The sequence below is a fragment of the Lissotriton vulgaris genome, chromosome 8, assembly GCF_964263255.1.
Source record: "Lissotriton vulgaris chromosome 8, aLisVul1.2, whole genome shotgun sequence".
In the NCBI taxonomy this organism is placed as follows: Eukaryota; Metazoa; Chordata; class Amphibia; order Caudata; family Salamandridae; genus Lissotriton; species Lissotriton vulgaris.
In genome coordinates, this window is record NC_141696.1 from 1561329955 (window position 1) to 1561346958 (window position 17004).

General features: G+C 43.5%; 1 protein-coding gene across 1 annotated transcript in view; it reads right to left on the reverse strand.

The window, feature by feature from the left end:
- LOC147700414 (trafficking protein particle complex subunit 10-like) overlaps positions 1 to 17004 on the reverse strand; it is a 74368-nt gene that overhangs the window by 27675 nt on the left and 29689 nt on the right. Inside the window, exon 4 of the mRNA XM_086935830.1 lies at positions 15104 to 15298. Coding sequence (XP_086791956.1) covers positions 15104 to 15298 — 195 coding nt within the window. The remainder of the gene's footprint in view (positions 1 to 15103; positions 15299 to 17004) is intronic.

Genomic DNA, 17004 nt, shown 5'->3' on the forward strand with positions numbered 1-17004 from the left:
AGTCAACATTTTATGTCTATTTTTGATTTATATTACACTCCTTTTAAGTTAGCTAAATGGAAGGCAAAAAGTGGAGATTAGTGTAATTGGTGTAGCCATTTTGCTGCAGATTCCAAGCATATGTTTTTTTCCTGTCCTAAATTACGTCAATTTATTATGGAAATAATTTTTTTTTTAAATAACAGTTTAGGAATACAAATTGAATTATCCGCAGAATTAGTAATTCTTGGAACCCAAGACACCGAATGTCGCCTTTCTAGACGTCAAATGTCGCATCTTTCTCAACGTCGACCCAGCTCTCGACGGAGAGCATGTAGGAACAGCACTTTGTCTCAACATCTACTACCTCGACATCTACCTGGAACTATGTCGTCTTTGAGGATTTACTCTTTTTTTTGGATCTCCCTCTCCTGGAGTCCTCAGAGGAAGGTGGAAGCACCCTGGTGGAAGACTGACTTTTTGTTCGCTCATACAACGTCCCACCTCAACTGCCTTTTGGCTAGGTTCACATTATAACAATACTACATACATACATCCAAAATTAGACATGGGTTGGAAGCTGTTATGATCTTTTGGCCACTTAGTTACATTTCTTATTTCGGTTTGGCGAATTTTTTTGATCTTTATTTGTCCTCAAATTCTAGGAAGACTTCCTTGCACATATTTTCTCTGTTAGAATTATCAAAAGAAGCTGGTGGATTACATCATTTTTTGACAAAGTTAAATAGCTTTTTAGTACAATTTTGAGCCAAGTGGATTTCTGAGTCGAAGGTTGCTTTGGCCTTGTTTGTATGCTTGCTGTGTACAGTTTCTAGATTCTGCTTGGAGGGCTGATATTGCTTTAGGCGCTCCACTTTTTCTAAGGGTTTTTTTTGATCTCTGAAAAGCTCTTTAGAGAATATCTTTGTAGACTTAAGTTTTCAAAATCTATTCACAAGTAAATATAACTTGTGCCCCCGGCATGCATAGTTTTGTCATCAATTATGTCTTTTCGGATGTTGCAGTAATGTTATCAATGTCACAGAACATTTCATGAGTTACCCAATATTTGTGATGCAAAGTGAGAGTCAAGTTTAGTTAGTACAATGGCAAAAGTTCTAGTTACTTGATATAACTAACTGGGGAATTCCAGTCATAAAATGTGATGTTTTAATTGACATTTTCACCTAACACGATTGTCCCTTTAACCATTGCTTTTCTCAGTGAATTTCTAAATTTTTTCTTAAATTAAAGTAAACGCGGTTTCCATAGGCAAACCATGTTTTGCTTTTGTAATAACTTTAGTGCAGTTTGATGAATCTTCATAACACTTTACCGCAAAAATAGTTTATACGCTTCAGCTCCTTCTTGAAAAGTTTCAGCGTGATTCATCCAAGGGGACAAGAAAATAAGAGGATTCCATAACGTGTTTTCCCCATGCAGTTTTCCATGGGAAAATTGAAAATCTAAACCGCAAAAAGGGCTGAACTGAATTACACTAAATTTGGCAGAAACCTCGGTCTTGGTCCACAGAGTGTACTTTTTGTCATTTGGTGTTAATCCGTTCAGTAGTTTTTGAGAAATGAAATCTCAGAATTTATGTATTTATATCAGGCCATGGAGGATCCGTGGACCCAATAGATCTAAAGACAAGATCTTAAAGAGAAGATCTGATTGGCCGTCACAACATTAAAGCTGTGGCAGCAGCCATTTTAGGACTTGGGGACTCAGCCCCCTGCCCTGCAAAAGGAAAAAAAAGAAAAAACAAGGGAAGGGTTGAGCGGGTCTGGCCCTGCTTGCAACCTACAGCTGTGCATGGCCAAAAGCTGTGCTCAGCAGGGGAGTTGTGCGAATATAATGATAATTCACTGGTAATAAAAAACAAAGATTAAAGTGATGTTGTAGTAACGTGTTTGAATAACAAAAACCAACACTGAAAAAAAAATACTGAAATTCAATAGTTCTGAGCCAACTAGAACTTGCAACCCCGTCATGCTCTGCTGTGACCTCACAGATCATTCATTACATGTTACATGACATCATTGATGACATCACTGATAACTAAAATGATATCACTGATGACATCATACAATCATTGTAACACTGTCCTATAATGTTGGGGTTTTGACTTGTGTTAACAGGCTACAGCTGTGGACAATTTTATCTTCACCTTAAATGGATTACCCTCTTAAAGACTTCACATGACCCGCAATTTTAAAGTCAAGAGGTCACAGGTATATATTTGCCACTGAAAAGACACCTCCTGTGAGGCCTATGGACAACCCACTGTAGTTTAGTAAAGTACACTACACACATACCTGAAATGGGCTCAATAGCATACTACCTTAGAGCCATGCTTACAACACCAGTGTGAGATCAACTATGTCTAAGTGGGACACCCCTACAGTCTATCTACATATATGTAATATATGTTCTTGCATGCCAGTTTCCATGCAGATCTATCCATCCATCCATCCATCCATCCATCCATCTATCTATATATACATCTCTATATCTATCTCTCTCTCTATATATATATATATATATATATATATATATATCTATATCTAAATCTATCTCTATATACATATATATCTATCTTTATACCTCTATCTCTATATAATACATGGGCTTGAATGCTAGTTTCGCGCAATTCAATATATATATGGAACTGCACAAAAACTGGCGTGCAAGACATAGGTGCATACAGTAACCAAGTAGGACATTTTGTATGGCTCTGTCAATGGAGGCGTTGGTAGGGCTAAAGATGGAAACACCTTCTAGTAGTAAAGCTTTTGTTGGTAATTACTGAGGTACTGCAGACGGAGGAAGCGGATTGACTATAACTTGGTCTTGCCTTGCTGGCTAACATAGCAGACAGCTAGCGTATACCTGACCTTGATATACGAGATTTTGACATCAATCAGACGCTGGAAACATCTACAAGACATCTCTTCTTGGATATCACTTTTTGACATAGAAAAACTAACTGGACTGAAGTCAACTTACTAACAAATACGTTTTTAATCTAGTCTTAAAAATGAGCACACAGATGAAGATGGAGCGCACTCCACTACTGTCCCCCACAACCTGTGTCGTCGTTTCACCAACAGTATTCAATTTTATCCTTAGGACAATTCACATCCAGAATCCTGTGATTGCAAAGCCTACCATGGGCAGAGGGATCAGGGATGCAGGCTCTTTTTCAGTGAACAAAACCATCGCCAGAAATAATTTTATGGATTAATACCAACTTCCTAAATTAGACTCAAATGTAGTCAGTCAATCAACTTGAATGTAGGGCTAGCAGGTTCTCTGTGAAGCAGACCAGTCACTTCCTAAGCTGCCAGGTTCTGTCATTTCTGGAGGCACCCCGACCCTTTCTGGGAAGCTACCACAAAAGCAATTTAATTAGGCTCTGATAATAGCCCTGGATATGGTAGTTTACACACTTTTAGCTCAAACAGACCAAAGATTTACCAGCGGATTAATATAAAATCTACAGAACCTCATTCAAGAGTTCATTTTATTCTTAATACTGAGCTGTTGATCTTAAGTGAGCTCTAATGATTTAAAATTGTGTGAGAGACAGATTGCAGTGTTTTTTTCTAGGAGTTATGATCTTCTGCTGAACTTCTCACCACAGAGACTCTGCTTTGCTGACATTCAGTGCCAGACAAATGATGTGCATCTACCCATTGATGGCATCAAAACTATGCGACAAGGGTGTGGAACCCTGAATAAAGTCACAACTAAGAGGGATAACCAGCAGGATGTCATCCGAGCACAGGTAAAAATGTATCCCAGTACAACCAACAAATCATGATATATGTGTATGTGTGTGTGTCTGTGTACATATGTATGTATGTATGTATGTACAGTGAACAGGCCTGCGGGCCCCATACCAAAACGTCCAATTGGTGGCACAGGATCTGTTCTTTACCACTCTGAGCTTGAAATAGCATGTCAGCGTGGCAAGAAAGGCAATCCGCCTATGGTTAGCACCTTTTATGGAAGGTTTCTTTTATAAAAGAGTCACCAAAGCTTGCTTCAGATAGTCAGGGTTCAACCCCTATAATAGTCCGCATTTACAATCGCCGATATCACTGGAGCCAATATGGGAATATATCTTATCAAAATTGCCGGACAGGGATCCCCAGAGCATTGAGTGGTATTCATGCCTTCCAATATTTCTTCCATCTCCGTGGTCTGAATGATCGTGAAAATAGGATCAGACAAGATGAAACTGGCTGGTGGATTACTAGAATTCCTTTACATCCCAACCGGAGAAGGGTGCATTTCTTCCTCACCTCAAGAGTTTTTCAGACTAATGCAGGCCACTTTATCCATAAAGAAATCCTGGATAGGCTCTGCAGATAATGACACCCTGCCCTAGTCAGAAAATTCACTGAAAGAATAATCTGGCTTCACTACACACAAATGTTTTTTTGTTGCTTGTAATCCGTTTATTAAAGATTTTCCAACAACTGGAAAAAAAAACAGTACTAGACATGTTCAGAATGACATCCGTTAGGCAGAAAGGACATGACTTATAGGCATTGCCATAATCTAGAATGTAAAGATGTTGCAGCGTATTGTGAGGCGAGAAGGGTGGTTCACACAAAATTTTAAGCAGCTCTTTGCTGCAATTTCCTGCTTCCTTAACTCTAGTATTAAAACAGGCAGGTTTAACAGTTTCAATAGTGCTTCTATATGCTTTCCGCAGACTATATGTAGCTACTTTAGGTATATATAATCCTGATTCCTTCTACTCCCTGCTGAAGTGGTCTAGTTGGGCTTTTGGAGATCAAATCCTGCCATAACAGACTGCTGTGCCGTCTGAGTTTTCTCGTCTCATTACCTTATCTCAAAGGACTATTTGGTTACATCCAATTTTCAAGTAGAACTCTACAGATTCATTCCTTCCAAAGCAGAAATTGGAGTTTGGGGTTCAAATGGCAGCAGTTGACTAAAGAAAGAGCCTAGGGAACAGGTGCTGAGGCATCACTTTAAGGAGCTGAGGCATCACTTTTCAGACACAAAAGACTGCAGCATATCTGGCTACACTTACATTTACAATTTGAAGGGCTCTGGTATCCCACTCATGGATGATACTATACCATTGACATTATACAAGTGGTCTACGCGCTGTTTGACAAAACATGGTGTAGATGGATCAGGCCATCCATAGAAAGGGCTCTGCAACACCCACAAGCAACATTTAGTTTAACAGACAAGTGCCAATTTTTGTAACAAAATGGAGTCTATTCGTTCCTCGAGTACTAACACTGTTCCTGTTGTATGGCCACAATTGTTCAAGTACTCTACAGCTGTGGCATAGGACAAAATCATTTAATCACGCTCACCGAAATGCCTGCCTTTCTTTGGTGTCAGTCGCATCAGTAATTCAAGTAGTTTTTGTATCCTGAAGAAAAATGTACTTCAGGAGAAACAACCCCCACAAACTGGTTTACTCACATTTTTCCACAATGGCATTCTCACAACCATTTTCCTTTTTTTTCTTCTTCTTCTTTTCTTCTCCTTATTTTCCCTAGACCTAATGTTCTAAAGCTAACGTTAAGCCCCCCAAGATTTCCAAGAAATGTGCTTCTTATAGAATGTGCTTCTTATAGAGACCCTGACTGTAGACCCTCCAAGAACCTATCCACTTATTCAGTGAAGCGGAAGGAGTGCATCTTGTTATTAAGCATCACCTTTAGCATCGCTGGAAATTTTAGCTGCACCGACGCCCCTAGCTTCCTAAGAAACTCAATTCTCTTACCTAGCTCCCATTGCCTGTTAGAAGTTTCGGTCGAGATATCAGATCTAATTTCGAATCTAACTCCATCAATCTCCATCCCCTTTTTTGACAGGGCACGCAACAGAATCTTCTCCTTAAGGGAGAATGTCAAGAAAATGACCATGACCCTCCTAGGTTTAGCTCTATTTAGGTTGGGTCTTTAGGGGTCTCTATGTATTCTCTGTATGTCCTTGCTTATCTCCTCCTCCGATTCATCAATAAGTAGCTCTTTTTTGATTAGACTAATAACAAAGGATTTAACGTCCTCCCCTTCTTTACCATCTGGTATCTTCAAAAACTTCAGATTATTTCTTCTCTGAATTCTCTGGTCTTTCCAGTCTCTCCTGTTGACTATCTCTCTTTTTTAGAACCTCTAGTTCAGCTACATTACCTTCGACTGTTTCTTTTAGTATCTTAACTTCCCCTTCAAGAATCACAGTTCTCAAGCTTAGGTCATCAATTTTTTTTCTCCAGATTATGGCACACACCTCTGATGTCCTTCTGATTGCCCTCAGAGATCTCGAAGCGGCTTTTTATTTCCCTCGTAAGAGTTGTAAGGAGGTTAGCAATAGACATGTCCTCTTTGTCAAGAGTTTCTAAGGGAGAACACTACTCCTTGCCGGTCACCTTGATTAATTTGTTGTCGTCCACACGGATTACAGAGTCTTCAGGCGGACACGGGAGAACCTCGTAGGGAACAGATTCTAATGCCAGAACCTGGTAGCGATTTGGAGAGAGATCCTTTGACCAGTCCCCTATACTTGGGGTCTTTTCAGAGACAGAAACAGGAATCAAGACAGAAGCCGAAACGGAAGCCGAAACGGAGGCTGAGGGCGGAGACAACACGTTATCTCTACTGTCTCTACTATCGAGTGAGCCCTGATCAATCGCAACATCCACCTTGGGATTACTTAATATAATAGTCTTTGGTAGGATTTTGAAATAAGTTCTCAGTGAGGGAGTAACCTTAATTTTACGCTCAAAGCTTAATCGGTTTGTTAACTTATTCCGTGCTGTTCTCCCTATCTCTGTGTCCTTAACCACACCCTCCTTTGATGTCCTAAAGGATTTTTGAGTCTCTTACCCCCTGCACCCCTTCTATTTTAGCTCTAGAGTCAACTCTACCTGAGACAGCCGCTGCCTCTACCACCTCAAGATTATCACCTTGAGCACTCAACCTGTACCTGGACACACCAGAACCCTCCATAGCTCCCCCAATCCCCCTTCTCCTTCCTCTACTCAATTTAGTACTCATACCATTCAACTGAGTGAGGCAAGAGGAGTCCGGGTAAACAATAGGGGGTAAACAATCCAGAGCTCCTACCTTATTCACCAATGTGCCCCCTTTTCTCTGCTTTGAGATGAGCTCTAGAGCCGAAGATATGCTGGCCGCTTTTACTGCAGTATTCTGTGCATCTGTGGCGTGTGTCCGAGGGCTGGGCTCAGAGGGACTAGCACTAGTGCTGCTCTGCCCGTCTCCAACCCCCCTCCCCCTGAAGGAGATTCGAGAGGCGGCGCGTCTTCCTCTCCCTAGCTCCAGCGACGCGCGCAACAGTGGCTGACCCCCAGCCGTATTGCCACTTCACAGAAAATGCCTCACAGGGAGAAACACTTGGCGAAACACTCGATGGGCAGTCATGAAGTTTGTTTTACTTTCTGCACCGTCTCTACTTCCCCTCAGTAAGGCAGACTCCACAGTGTAAAAAGAGATTCCCGCTTCACAACACCGTACTGCCAGCTGCCGTCTCAGAGAGCGTAGCCTATAAAGAACATACCAGGTCTACCTCAGTTGAATTCCACGTATCCACAACCTGCCTTTTTCCTCCTCTCTACCTTTCTAATACTTGCGCCGCATAACGTTCCTTGAATTCGAGAAAAAATGCTCCTCTGGGTTCCTGACTCCCAAGACCTGCCCGCTAGCTGGCCGCCATGTTTTCCCGACCGCCCACCAGGAGAAAAAGGGAAAATGGTCGTAAGAACGACTTTTGTATCAGTTTTCATTTAAACCTGTTTTTTTTGCTTTCCTTCTCTCCTGGATTTATAGTGTTGTGCATGGATATATACTTGATGCAACTCTGGGGGAAGGGACTCCTATGGGGTTTCCTATGTTGGAAAGTCAGGGGAGGGTTTTCCTGGGGGAGGGAGGTTTTCTTGTTGGGGGGGAACAGGGTGGGGAGCATCATGGGGAAAAATAAAAAAAATCCTCATTTGCCATATCAATATTTTAGCCTCAAGCCAGCGATTGATGCAGTATGAAATCTCTTCATTCTGCCAAAGAGAGTAGTTAATGAGATAATACTCTCCTGGAACGTGAATGGGTTGCGGGTAAGGGCAAGACGAGAAAGAATACGGCAGTACCTGAGGGACTGTCGGGCACAAATTATTATCTTGCAGGAGACCCACTTTACAGAGGTTGAGAGTCAAGACTTTTTTAAAGTAAAAAAATGGATCTCCAGTGCACTTGTAACAAAGCAGGTGGCGGTAACCAAGGGGGTTGCAATTTTGAGAAAGGGGATGGATATCACGGTGGAAGGTAATGTGTCATCTGTCTTGGGGAGGTGGCTGATAGCAAAGGTAAGGATTCATGGACATAAGTATACTTTAGTTGGCTATTACGGCCTAAATCAAGATGATACGCTCCTCTTGAAGATTTATACGCAGAGTTTATAAACTTTCCTGATCCGTTCATTATGACGAGGGACTTAAACCCTGTGATTGACCATAAATTGGATAGATCATCTAATAGTAGAGCAGCGGTGAATCCGAAAATACCGGCACTGGTACACCATACGATCAAAGAACTGGGTCTGTGTGATATCTGGCGGCAAAGAGTTGGTCCCTGTAGAAGCTATACATTCCATAATAAGGAATACAGACATCCTTCTAGGATCGATTATTTTTTGATAATTGATAATAGGCTAAGGGACCTGGTTTTAGATATTCAACACCTTTCAGTTCATTCAGCTATAGTTCTCTGTATAAGTCTGGCGAGGCAAAACCCCAGTCTAGATGGGCATTAGATTGTTCTATTTTGCTAGACCCACAGTCTATTAGTATACTGAAACTAGAGACAGTAGAGTTCTATCCCTCTTCACTGGGAATATTCTTGGATGCCTACAAAGCCTATTTGAGAGGTAGACTAGGTACTCATGCAGCAGCTAGAAGAAGATCATACCATCAGAAGACTTTGGATTTAGAGGAACAAATTCGGAGGATAGAGGCCCGTCTGATCTCTGCAGAGGACCGGGGACAACAGGATGCCAGGCTGACAAATTGAGTCATTGAAGACAACCTTGTCTACCACTATTCAAGCAAAGATTAGGGAGAGATGGGAAACAAGCCGCTTGAAGCATTTTGAGTATGGGAGGGGGCTAGTAAGTTATTACATGGAAAGTCAAGAGAGACCCAGTTAGGAACACAATTAAGGAGATCAGGTTTGAACAAACCTGGGCTCTTATCGGACAACCAGGCTATTGTAGCTGCATTTTATAAACACTATGCGGATGTGTATAAGGAGGATTTGGAGGTCACCCCAGGAGAAGTGCTGAGGTGGTTGGCGCAAGATCCGTATGAGCAGCTCCAATGAAGAAGACTAGGCATTTGAATGGAGAGATCAGCATAGGGGAACTACAGAAAGCAATAAGTGAAGGAAAGAAAGGGAAGGCACCGGGACCGGATGGTCTCCCTCACGAAGTTTATAGGGCCTTGGCGGATACCTTGGGACCGATCCTGTTACTTATGTTTAATGATATTTTTATGTCTAGAGCAGGTTTTCCAGACTCTTGGAAAGAGGCCACCATAGCCTTAATCTTGAAACCTGATAAATCCCCCAAAAATTGCAATTCATATAGGCCAGTGTCACTTTTAAACGCTGACTATAAGCTTTTTGCAAAGATCATAGCAGAAAGGCTCAACGGGGTTATCTCCTTGGTGGTACATAAGGATCAAAAGGATTTTATCCGAGGGAGAATGCTTTAAGAACTGACATTCAATCTTATTGGGGCAATAGATCTGGCTACCACGGATAATCTCCCTTTAGCGGTAATGGCACTAGATGCCGCTAAAGCATTCGACCAGTGTCAATTGGGTCTTTTTAAAAACAGTAGTCAAAGCTCTTAACCTGGGTCCAAATATATGTAAAATGCTTGAGGGTATAAATGCGGCACCTCTTGCTAGGGTTTTAGTTAATGGAGTTTTGACCGAACCAGTTCAGATATCAAGGGGAACGAGACAGGGCTGTCCTTTGTCCCCCCTGTTATTCGACTTCTATATAGAGCCACTAGCTAGACGGCTCAGGGACTACGCAGAAATTCGAGCTTTTAATTATAATGGGTGGAGTAAAAATATAGGCGTATACGCAAACAAAATCAGATCTTTACCAGTGAGATCCATAGTGCACTTGAGGCTGTTCTAGCAATTACCACTGAATTTGGGATTATCTCAGGGTATAAGATTAATAAACAGAAAACTGAGATTATGACTTGGAATCTTACAGCAGATGGGATAAGATGCACTAAGGACATGAGGTATCTAGGGGTAAGGATTACACAGGATATCGCTAAGATCACGGAAGTAAACTTCGAGATTGCTAAGGAAGTGGTCACCCTGCTGAAGAAATGGGCACATTTACCTTTGACCCTGTTCGGTCGGGCTAATCTTATAAAAATGGTTATACTGCCGAAGTTTACGTTTTTATTTGAGTCTATTCCTCTCCCCTTTCCTAAAGTTTGGTTTTCAAAACTCCAGGGTCAGATCAGCTCTTTCAATTGGGCTTCTAAGGGGCCAAGAATCTCCTGGAAGAAGTTAGAAAGGAGATTGGAAAAAGCAGGCCTAGCGTTACCTGATCTGCTGCTGTACTCTTGGTCTTTCTTGTTAAAAAATGGAAGAATGCTTTTACTCACACCATCTAATTCAGAAATAGACGGTTTGTTTGAGGTCCAGTTGAAAAGCCACAACCTGAGGGAAGGAGGTTTTATGTTTAAGTACGCCGACCCAAGGTACTTCAAAAAAGTAAAGCTGAAAATCTTAAGAGGCATGGCTGAGACATGGTATAGAGTAAGGAGAACTGTGAAGCTGCCATATTTCAGCCATTACGCTCCGATTTGGGATTCACCGGGGTCCCCCGAATGGCCAAAGATGCGTTGGCCACACCCTTGAGGGAAGCAGGCATAGAAGTTTGGAATCATCTCCTACAGGAAGATCAGTTGATTTCATGGGAGGTTGATTTCATGGGAGGAATGTAACCAGATACCAGGTCAAAGAATATCAAGATTTAAATATCTCCAAGTTTTGAGCTGGTTTCAAGCTTCTAGTACAAAAGATGGAGGCTATAACGAATTTGAGGAGAAAGTGGTCTCCAGGCAGTCTCCAGTCAAGGAGATCGCACTCTGGTATTGGTTCATGGTGGACATGGAGGACGGGAACTTCAGCCTTCCTGATGAAATTTGGGGCAGATGCTTGCTGTCAACTACGCTTGTAGATCAATGGCAAGTATCTATGCGTACTTTATACAAAATAGTAAAACCTGCGTACCTGAGAAGGAATCATCTCTTCACCGTTCACAGGGCCTATTGGTCTCTTCGGAGGCTATCAAAGTTTGGTCGAGGAGGTGATGTGGCGTGTCCAAAGTGCGGCAGCATGAGGGAAGCCGAATTCCATATGTTTTCCCTTTGTCCAAAGATCCAGCCCTTTTGGATGGCCGTGAGTAAAACGCTATCTGATTCCTTGATGATACAAGTTAAGGTAAGCGCTTTACTAGTTAGTTTTGGATTGATGGACTCTGAAAGTGTAAGCAATAAGGATCATCTAAATTTGATATTCTATGAGATTTTACTGGCCCGCAGGGAAATCTGTAAACTGTGGGTTTCACCGATTCTCCAAGTTATGAAGGTTGGCTATCATCTGTAAGAAATGTGGCAAAGCTATATAGCGGAATTAAGGGGTGAAGTAGACAGGAATTTTGGGCACCTATTATGAATTGTTGAAAGCACTGTTATTTAGTTTAGGTGTCCTATGATTAAGCCCCTTTTCCGTCTCGGCTGATAGCACCTTCCTTCATGGTGATTGTTTTATTTCTTCACTGGGTTGGTGTATGTATTGGGCTCGGTACGGTGTGATTGGTGGCTCCAGAGCGCCCTACAGCTACTCCACCGTCGGGGACTCATGTCAGCAAATGAGGTTATGGACATTTCGGCTGGCGAGAAAAGCAAAATGGTACGATAGAGGCAAATGAGGACAAAAAAATTAAAAAATGAAAAATAAAAAAATGAATGGCTAGCCTGCAGCCGAGATGGCCGCCTAGCTCTTCGGCTCCGCCGGCCCTGACGCCCTTCGTCGAGATCCTGGTTAAAATCCTGCGCCTCCTAGCATCACGCTTCCCTGCGCTGCACTCCTGATCCCGATGCAGTGTCTCCGGTCGGGAACGGAGCCGCCACGGCGAAGTTAAGCCTCGGTCGCCATTCCGGCCTTCTGCAGAGGGAGCAGCCGGGCCATTGTTGGTGGGGACGGCCGGAGGCGACTACGACAGCGGCGGCCGCTGCGGAGAGGGAGGAGCCGGGGCACCGGACCTGGAGCGCGGCGCTGGTGGATTTTTCACGGTAGCCTTCTCCCTGCACAGCAGCCCAGCGCGACTCGCTCGCAACATTGTTTCCGGCTCCTGCTTCATGTATCCCGGCCCAGCAGAAGGGGTCCGGGATTGCTTCTTTGTTGCAGTTTGTAGCAGCGGTCGCCATCTTCTGCAACGGACGCCCTGATCCTGCCGGTGGGTCTCCCTGCGCTACAGTTACTCATATCCTTGCAGCCTCTTCACAACCGGCTGCCTCCACGTTCCCTGCACCATCGGGGCTTCACAAAGGTTTCACTACGTTCCTGATACCGATGGCTGGTGTCGGGGGCTTGCTTCCCGGGACGCTCAATGGATGTTTGCCTAAGATGGCGGACACAGCAGCACCCTCCATCCTTGATCCACCGCTGAGGCTCTGCGACATCCTGGCTGCACTGGGGGACCTGCGATCGGCCTTCCGCGACTTTGCTACCGAATTGGGGGACCGGCTTGATGGGGCCCTGTTGGCTGGCCAGGATGATTCTCCAGTGCGGCGTGTTAAGCCATATCCTCAGCCGACTGTCGGTGGATCACCCGAATTGGGGTAAGGGACGGTGGCGGGGGGACGTGTCCCAGAACCCGCTGCGGTACTCCTCGGTCCTTCTCTGGAGGAGTCTGACAATATTGCTTCCTTGGTACGGCCGGGGCTCGAGTCCCCGTCGCCGCTTCGCCCATCCCCTTTGTTCTTGGGTGCCACGTTTCCGAGCGCCCTCCTGGACTTGCTATCTGTGCACCGGCCGGCTGCTATTTTGGAACTTGTACATCGTTCTGCTCCTAGTTGCTCTAGCCGTGGCTTGGCAATGGTGCATCCTTTGGTTCTTTACAGTCAAGCCTCACTCCACTTTGCCTTGTCTCCTGCACCCCAACTTCTACAGCGGTCTCCATGGTGGTCCATTTCGTCCAAGCTGGCTGCACTGACACTGGTTTCGATTGGACTGCAGATTCGAAGGGGTCAAGGCTGAGGACGGGGACTTTCTTGTTGCACACTGGAACATATAAGACTGGGACTGGGACTTGTGACTGTTGGAGGTACATGTAGCATGGGTGTTAGGTTGGGGCCTGGGGCTGGGTGACCGCGGGTAACGAATTTGTTTGCTTATATAAATCCTTGGCCCTCCTCCGATCAACCGTGACATTCTATTCTTTTTCTTCATCTACATTTCGGGTATTCTTCTGGGGCGACAGACACACTGCTAGGGGGGGGTAGGCCGTAGCCTCTGCATGCGTGTAGGGTGGGGGGTATATTTTCTTATCGGTTTTTTCTTTCTATGGGCCTCCTTTTTCTTTCTTTCTTCTTTCTTTCTCTCTTCTCTCTTCCTACTCTTACTCTTCTAGCTGGCTCCTTCCTTACTTCTTTCTTGGGTCTATGGGGGGAGTGGGTGCTTATGGGTAGCGTTTGGGGATCGCCATTTGATATGCTTCTTAACTATCCTGGTTTCATTGAGTGCGATCGCTTGCCTTACGGATAATGCTTGCTGACCCTCCTTGTGATCGCTGCCCAGTATAAGTCCTAACTGCATTGCTCTGATTCATCTCCTTCCAGACCTGTTGCTACGGACTCATTTCAGAACTTTATTTAAAAATTAAACCTCATTATCCTGACGCTTAGCGGCACGATGGTGTATAACGTAACCTGGTCTACTCGTTGATCTATTGCTTTGTCGCTGAGAAGTGTAATTACTTGCTGGTGTGCCCATTATTGTCGAGGCCGGCCTGAGGGTTGTAGGCCCGTATTTGTCTGCACATACTGTTAAATAAAGGTTTTCCAAAAAAAAAAAATAAAAAAAAAAAAAATGAATGGCATTCTCTGGATGTTTACTGCATCCCGGTGAATGCCCTTCATGTTGACAAATGTTCCTTATTGCTTCCAGAATCGCCTAGACCTCTGTTTCCGGAATCAATTACATACCTTGCTTTTCTTTTTATTGGGGAACTACAATGCTTTCACATTTTTCCACTTCCCTTCACAGCCTCTGTGTCTTTTTATGGAGGATGAACCCTATTGTCCCGCCCCTATTTCTCTCTCCCTCCTTTCATCCCTTTAACTACACTGTTGTGAATCCCATCACCTATATTAAGGAAATTCTGTCATCTACTCCTGGCCTCCACCCATACCTTTGTTTCTACCTTTACTCCGACTTAAGCCCTAGTGTTTTCCTCTACCTGTACTCTATTACTATGAACCTTGGCTATATGCGTATGTCACTATTCCTATATATAGATGCTTCTATCTCTATGACTGCCTTTATCCATGTGCCATTACAACTGTCTGTACTTTAGTACAGTTGACCGACCCACATCATACTTCCTCTACCACCACTTAGAAGCTAATGTCTCTTGCCTGCATCCTTGTACCTAACCCCTGCTGATACCACTGCTGCTCTACCCCAATCTATACCCTTGTTTATGTACTCCTGCCAATGCCACAGGAGTGTGCTAACCTATAGCCTAGTATTTCAACCATACAAAAACATAGTAACTGTCTTAATACCTACATCCTATTATGTCTTCCCATTCTCCACTCCAATACTCTACCCCTTTCTTCATCAATTTTCTATTGACTTCTTAATTTCTGCCCCGAGATGCCCCATTTCCTGTCTTTGTTCACCGAAAGGAAGTTTGACCATACTGGGGTCATCAGGATGATGTTCTACATTTTGCTTTCATTTAGATGTCTCTATTGGCAGCACATAACGCCATCAGCACATGCACACACGCCTTACCTGCATCGAGCTGCATGGAGTGCGCTGAATGATGCGGGAGGTATTTAAAGAGTCGAACATCAGGAAATGGGAGGTAGCCAGCGAAGAGAGGCATTACTTCCATATGCACCTTGTGTGTTGCTCGAGCAGCAACTGGCATTGAGATGACTCCAGAACTCTTCCCACACACTGCCCAATTACTGCTGTTATCAACAACTGTGGAGAGAACATATAACTGAGGATTACCAGGCAACCGCAGAAAGAAAAGTTACTTACATGTAATCTTAGGTCTACTATAAAGAACTTCTCATTAAAGTCTTAGGCAATGAATTGTCCCACCCACAATTGGGATACCATAGCAATTAAAAAATATCTATCCGGGGGAGGGAGGTTGGGAGAGAGGGAACACACACACACCTAGATAGATAAAATCCACTTGTCCCTTTGGTGCCATGTAGTGCGGTGACAAATTATGGCAGCAATCTCATTATATGAGAGCTCGGATATAGGCTCTCTGATTATGCCCAGGATCATACCATAGTAGTGTTTGAATACATGCAATCACCTTATATTGCCACGTTTCCATAGATCTACATAGTGGGGCTGAAGGGAGTGGTAAGCAATAGTTCCAGAGTAAGAATGCATTTTTGAGTCTGTGCAAACCTACTAACTTGCATGTTTTAAGGGTTTTCAACAACTCTTCTCTAATCTTTTCCCATACTAAGAAATGTTGGAAATTTACTCCCGACAATGGCATACGTAAACCTTCTTCCAGAGTTGGGAAAAAATGGTTGGAGGGAACGTGGACTTACAAAACTCAGATGTTAGCATGAGCAAATCTACACATGTCTGAATGCAACTCCAGTTAGGAGCTGTCCCGCTGCGCACAGCATGAAGAATACCAATGGGAACTGGTATTATAAAGTTTTATTTGAAGAGACAAAGTCTTTAAACCAAAGAAGAGTTTTTCTAGAGCATTTTAATGACGGACTGTCATTTTGAAGAGTGTCTTAATCTCAGACATCATAATCCAGGAATATTTACAAGTAGTATATACATCATTCTTAAATCAGTCCGAATGCATTTCGGGCATGACTGGTGCCCTTCATCGGGGGAACATTCTGTTAACAAAGCAGTAAAAATGTTCGGTCTGGGTGAGAAGTATCAAGTCAAGTCTCAAAATAACATATACCAACAATAAATCATAACATGCATGGATTTCAATGATCAAAGGTAATGAGTTGAAAATGCAGATTCGAATCAAGAAGTAAGGGTAAGATAAAAGTACAGGTAAAAACCCAGGAAGTTGTGCGTATAGTAAACGAAGATCAAAAGTGTGTGCCACGGGGTCATAGCAGGTGAAAACTAACATAGTGGACAACAGGGACAAAAAACGTGCGCAAAGTCTGTTGAGTGACTGGAGATTCAAGCCTGTTGTTTTCGGTGAATGGTGGCGCCATTAACAAGTTATAGAAAGTAAGACGTATTGTTAGAACGTGAACACATACCAAAGAAAACTGCAGCCGCTTAAAGCGTAGTGTGCAGCGTAGTTATCTGTGAAGAATATAAAGTCAGCGTAAAAAAAGAAGACAGCAGAGCCGGTTGGGAAAAATAACGTTCCCATGTGGGAAGTACTTACAATGAAAGTCTCGTTAAGCGAGTACTCACTGGGATAGTGCCGACATTGAGTATACAAAAGGGGGTGGTGATGAACAGAGTGTCTGAATTGAGCAGACCACTCTTACCCAGTCCAAAGATCAGGGCTTGATCCATCACCGTTATTTATCTCACTGCCCCATCCCAGCTCAGAACCTGGCTATATGCAAATCAGTCTGTCCCTGGCCCAGTGCATCATGGGAACAGGGCAGACTAAACTACCAAGCCAATTCTTTACCAGAAAGGAGACAAGCTACCGGGGACCG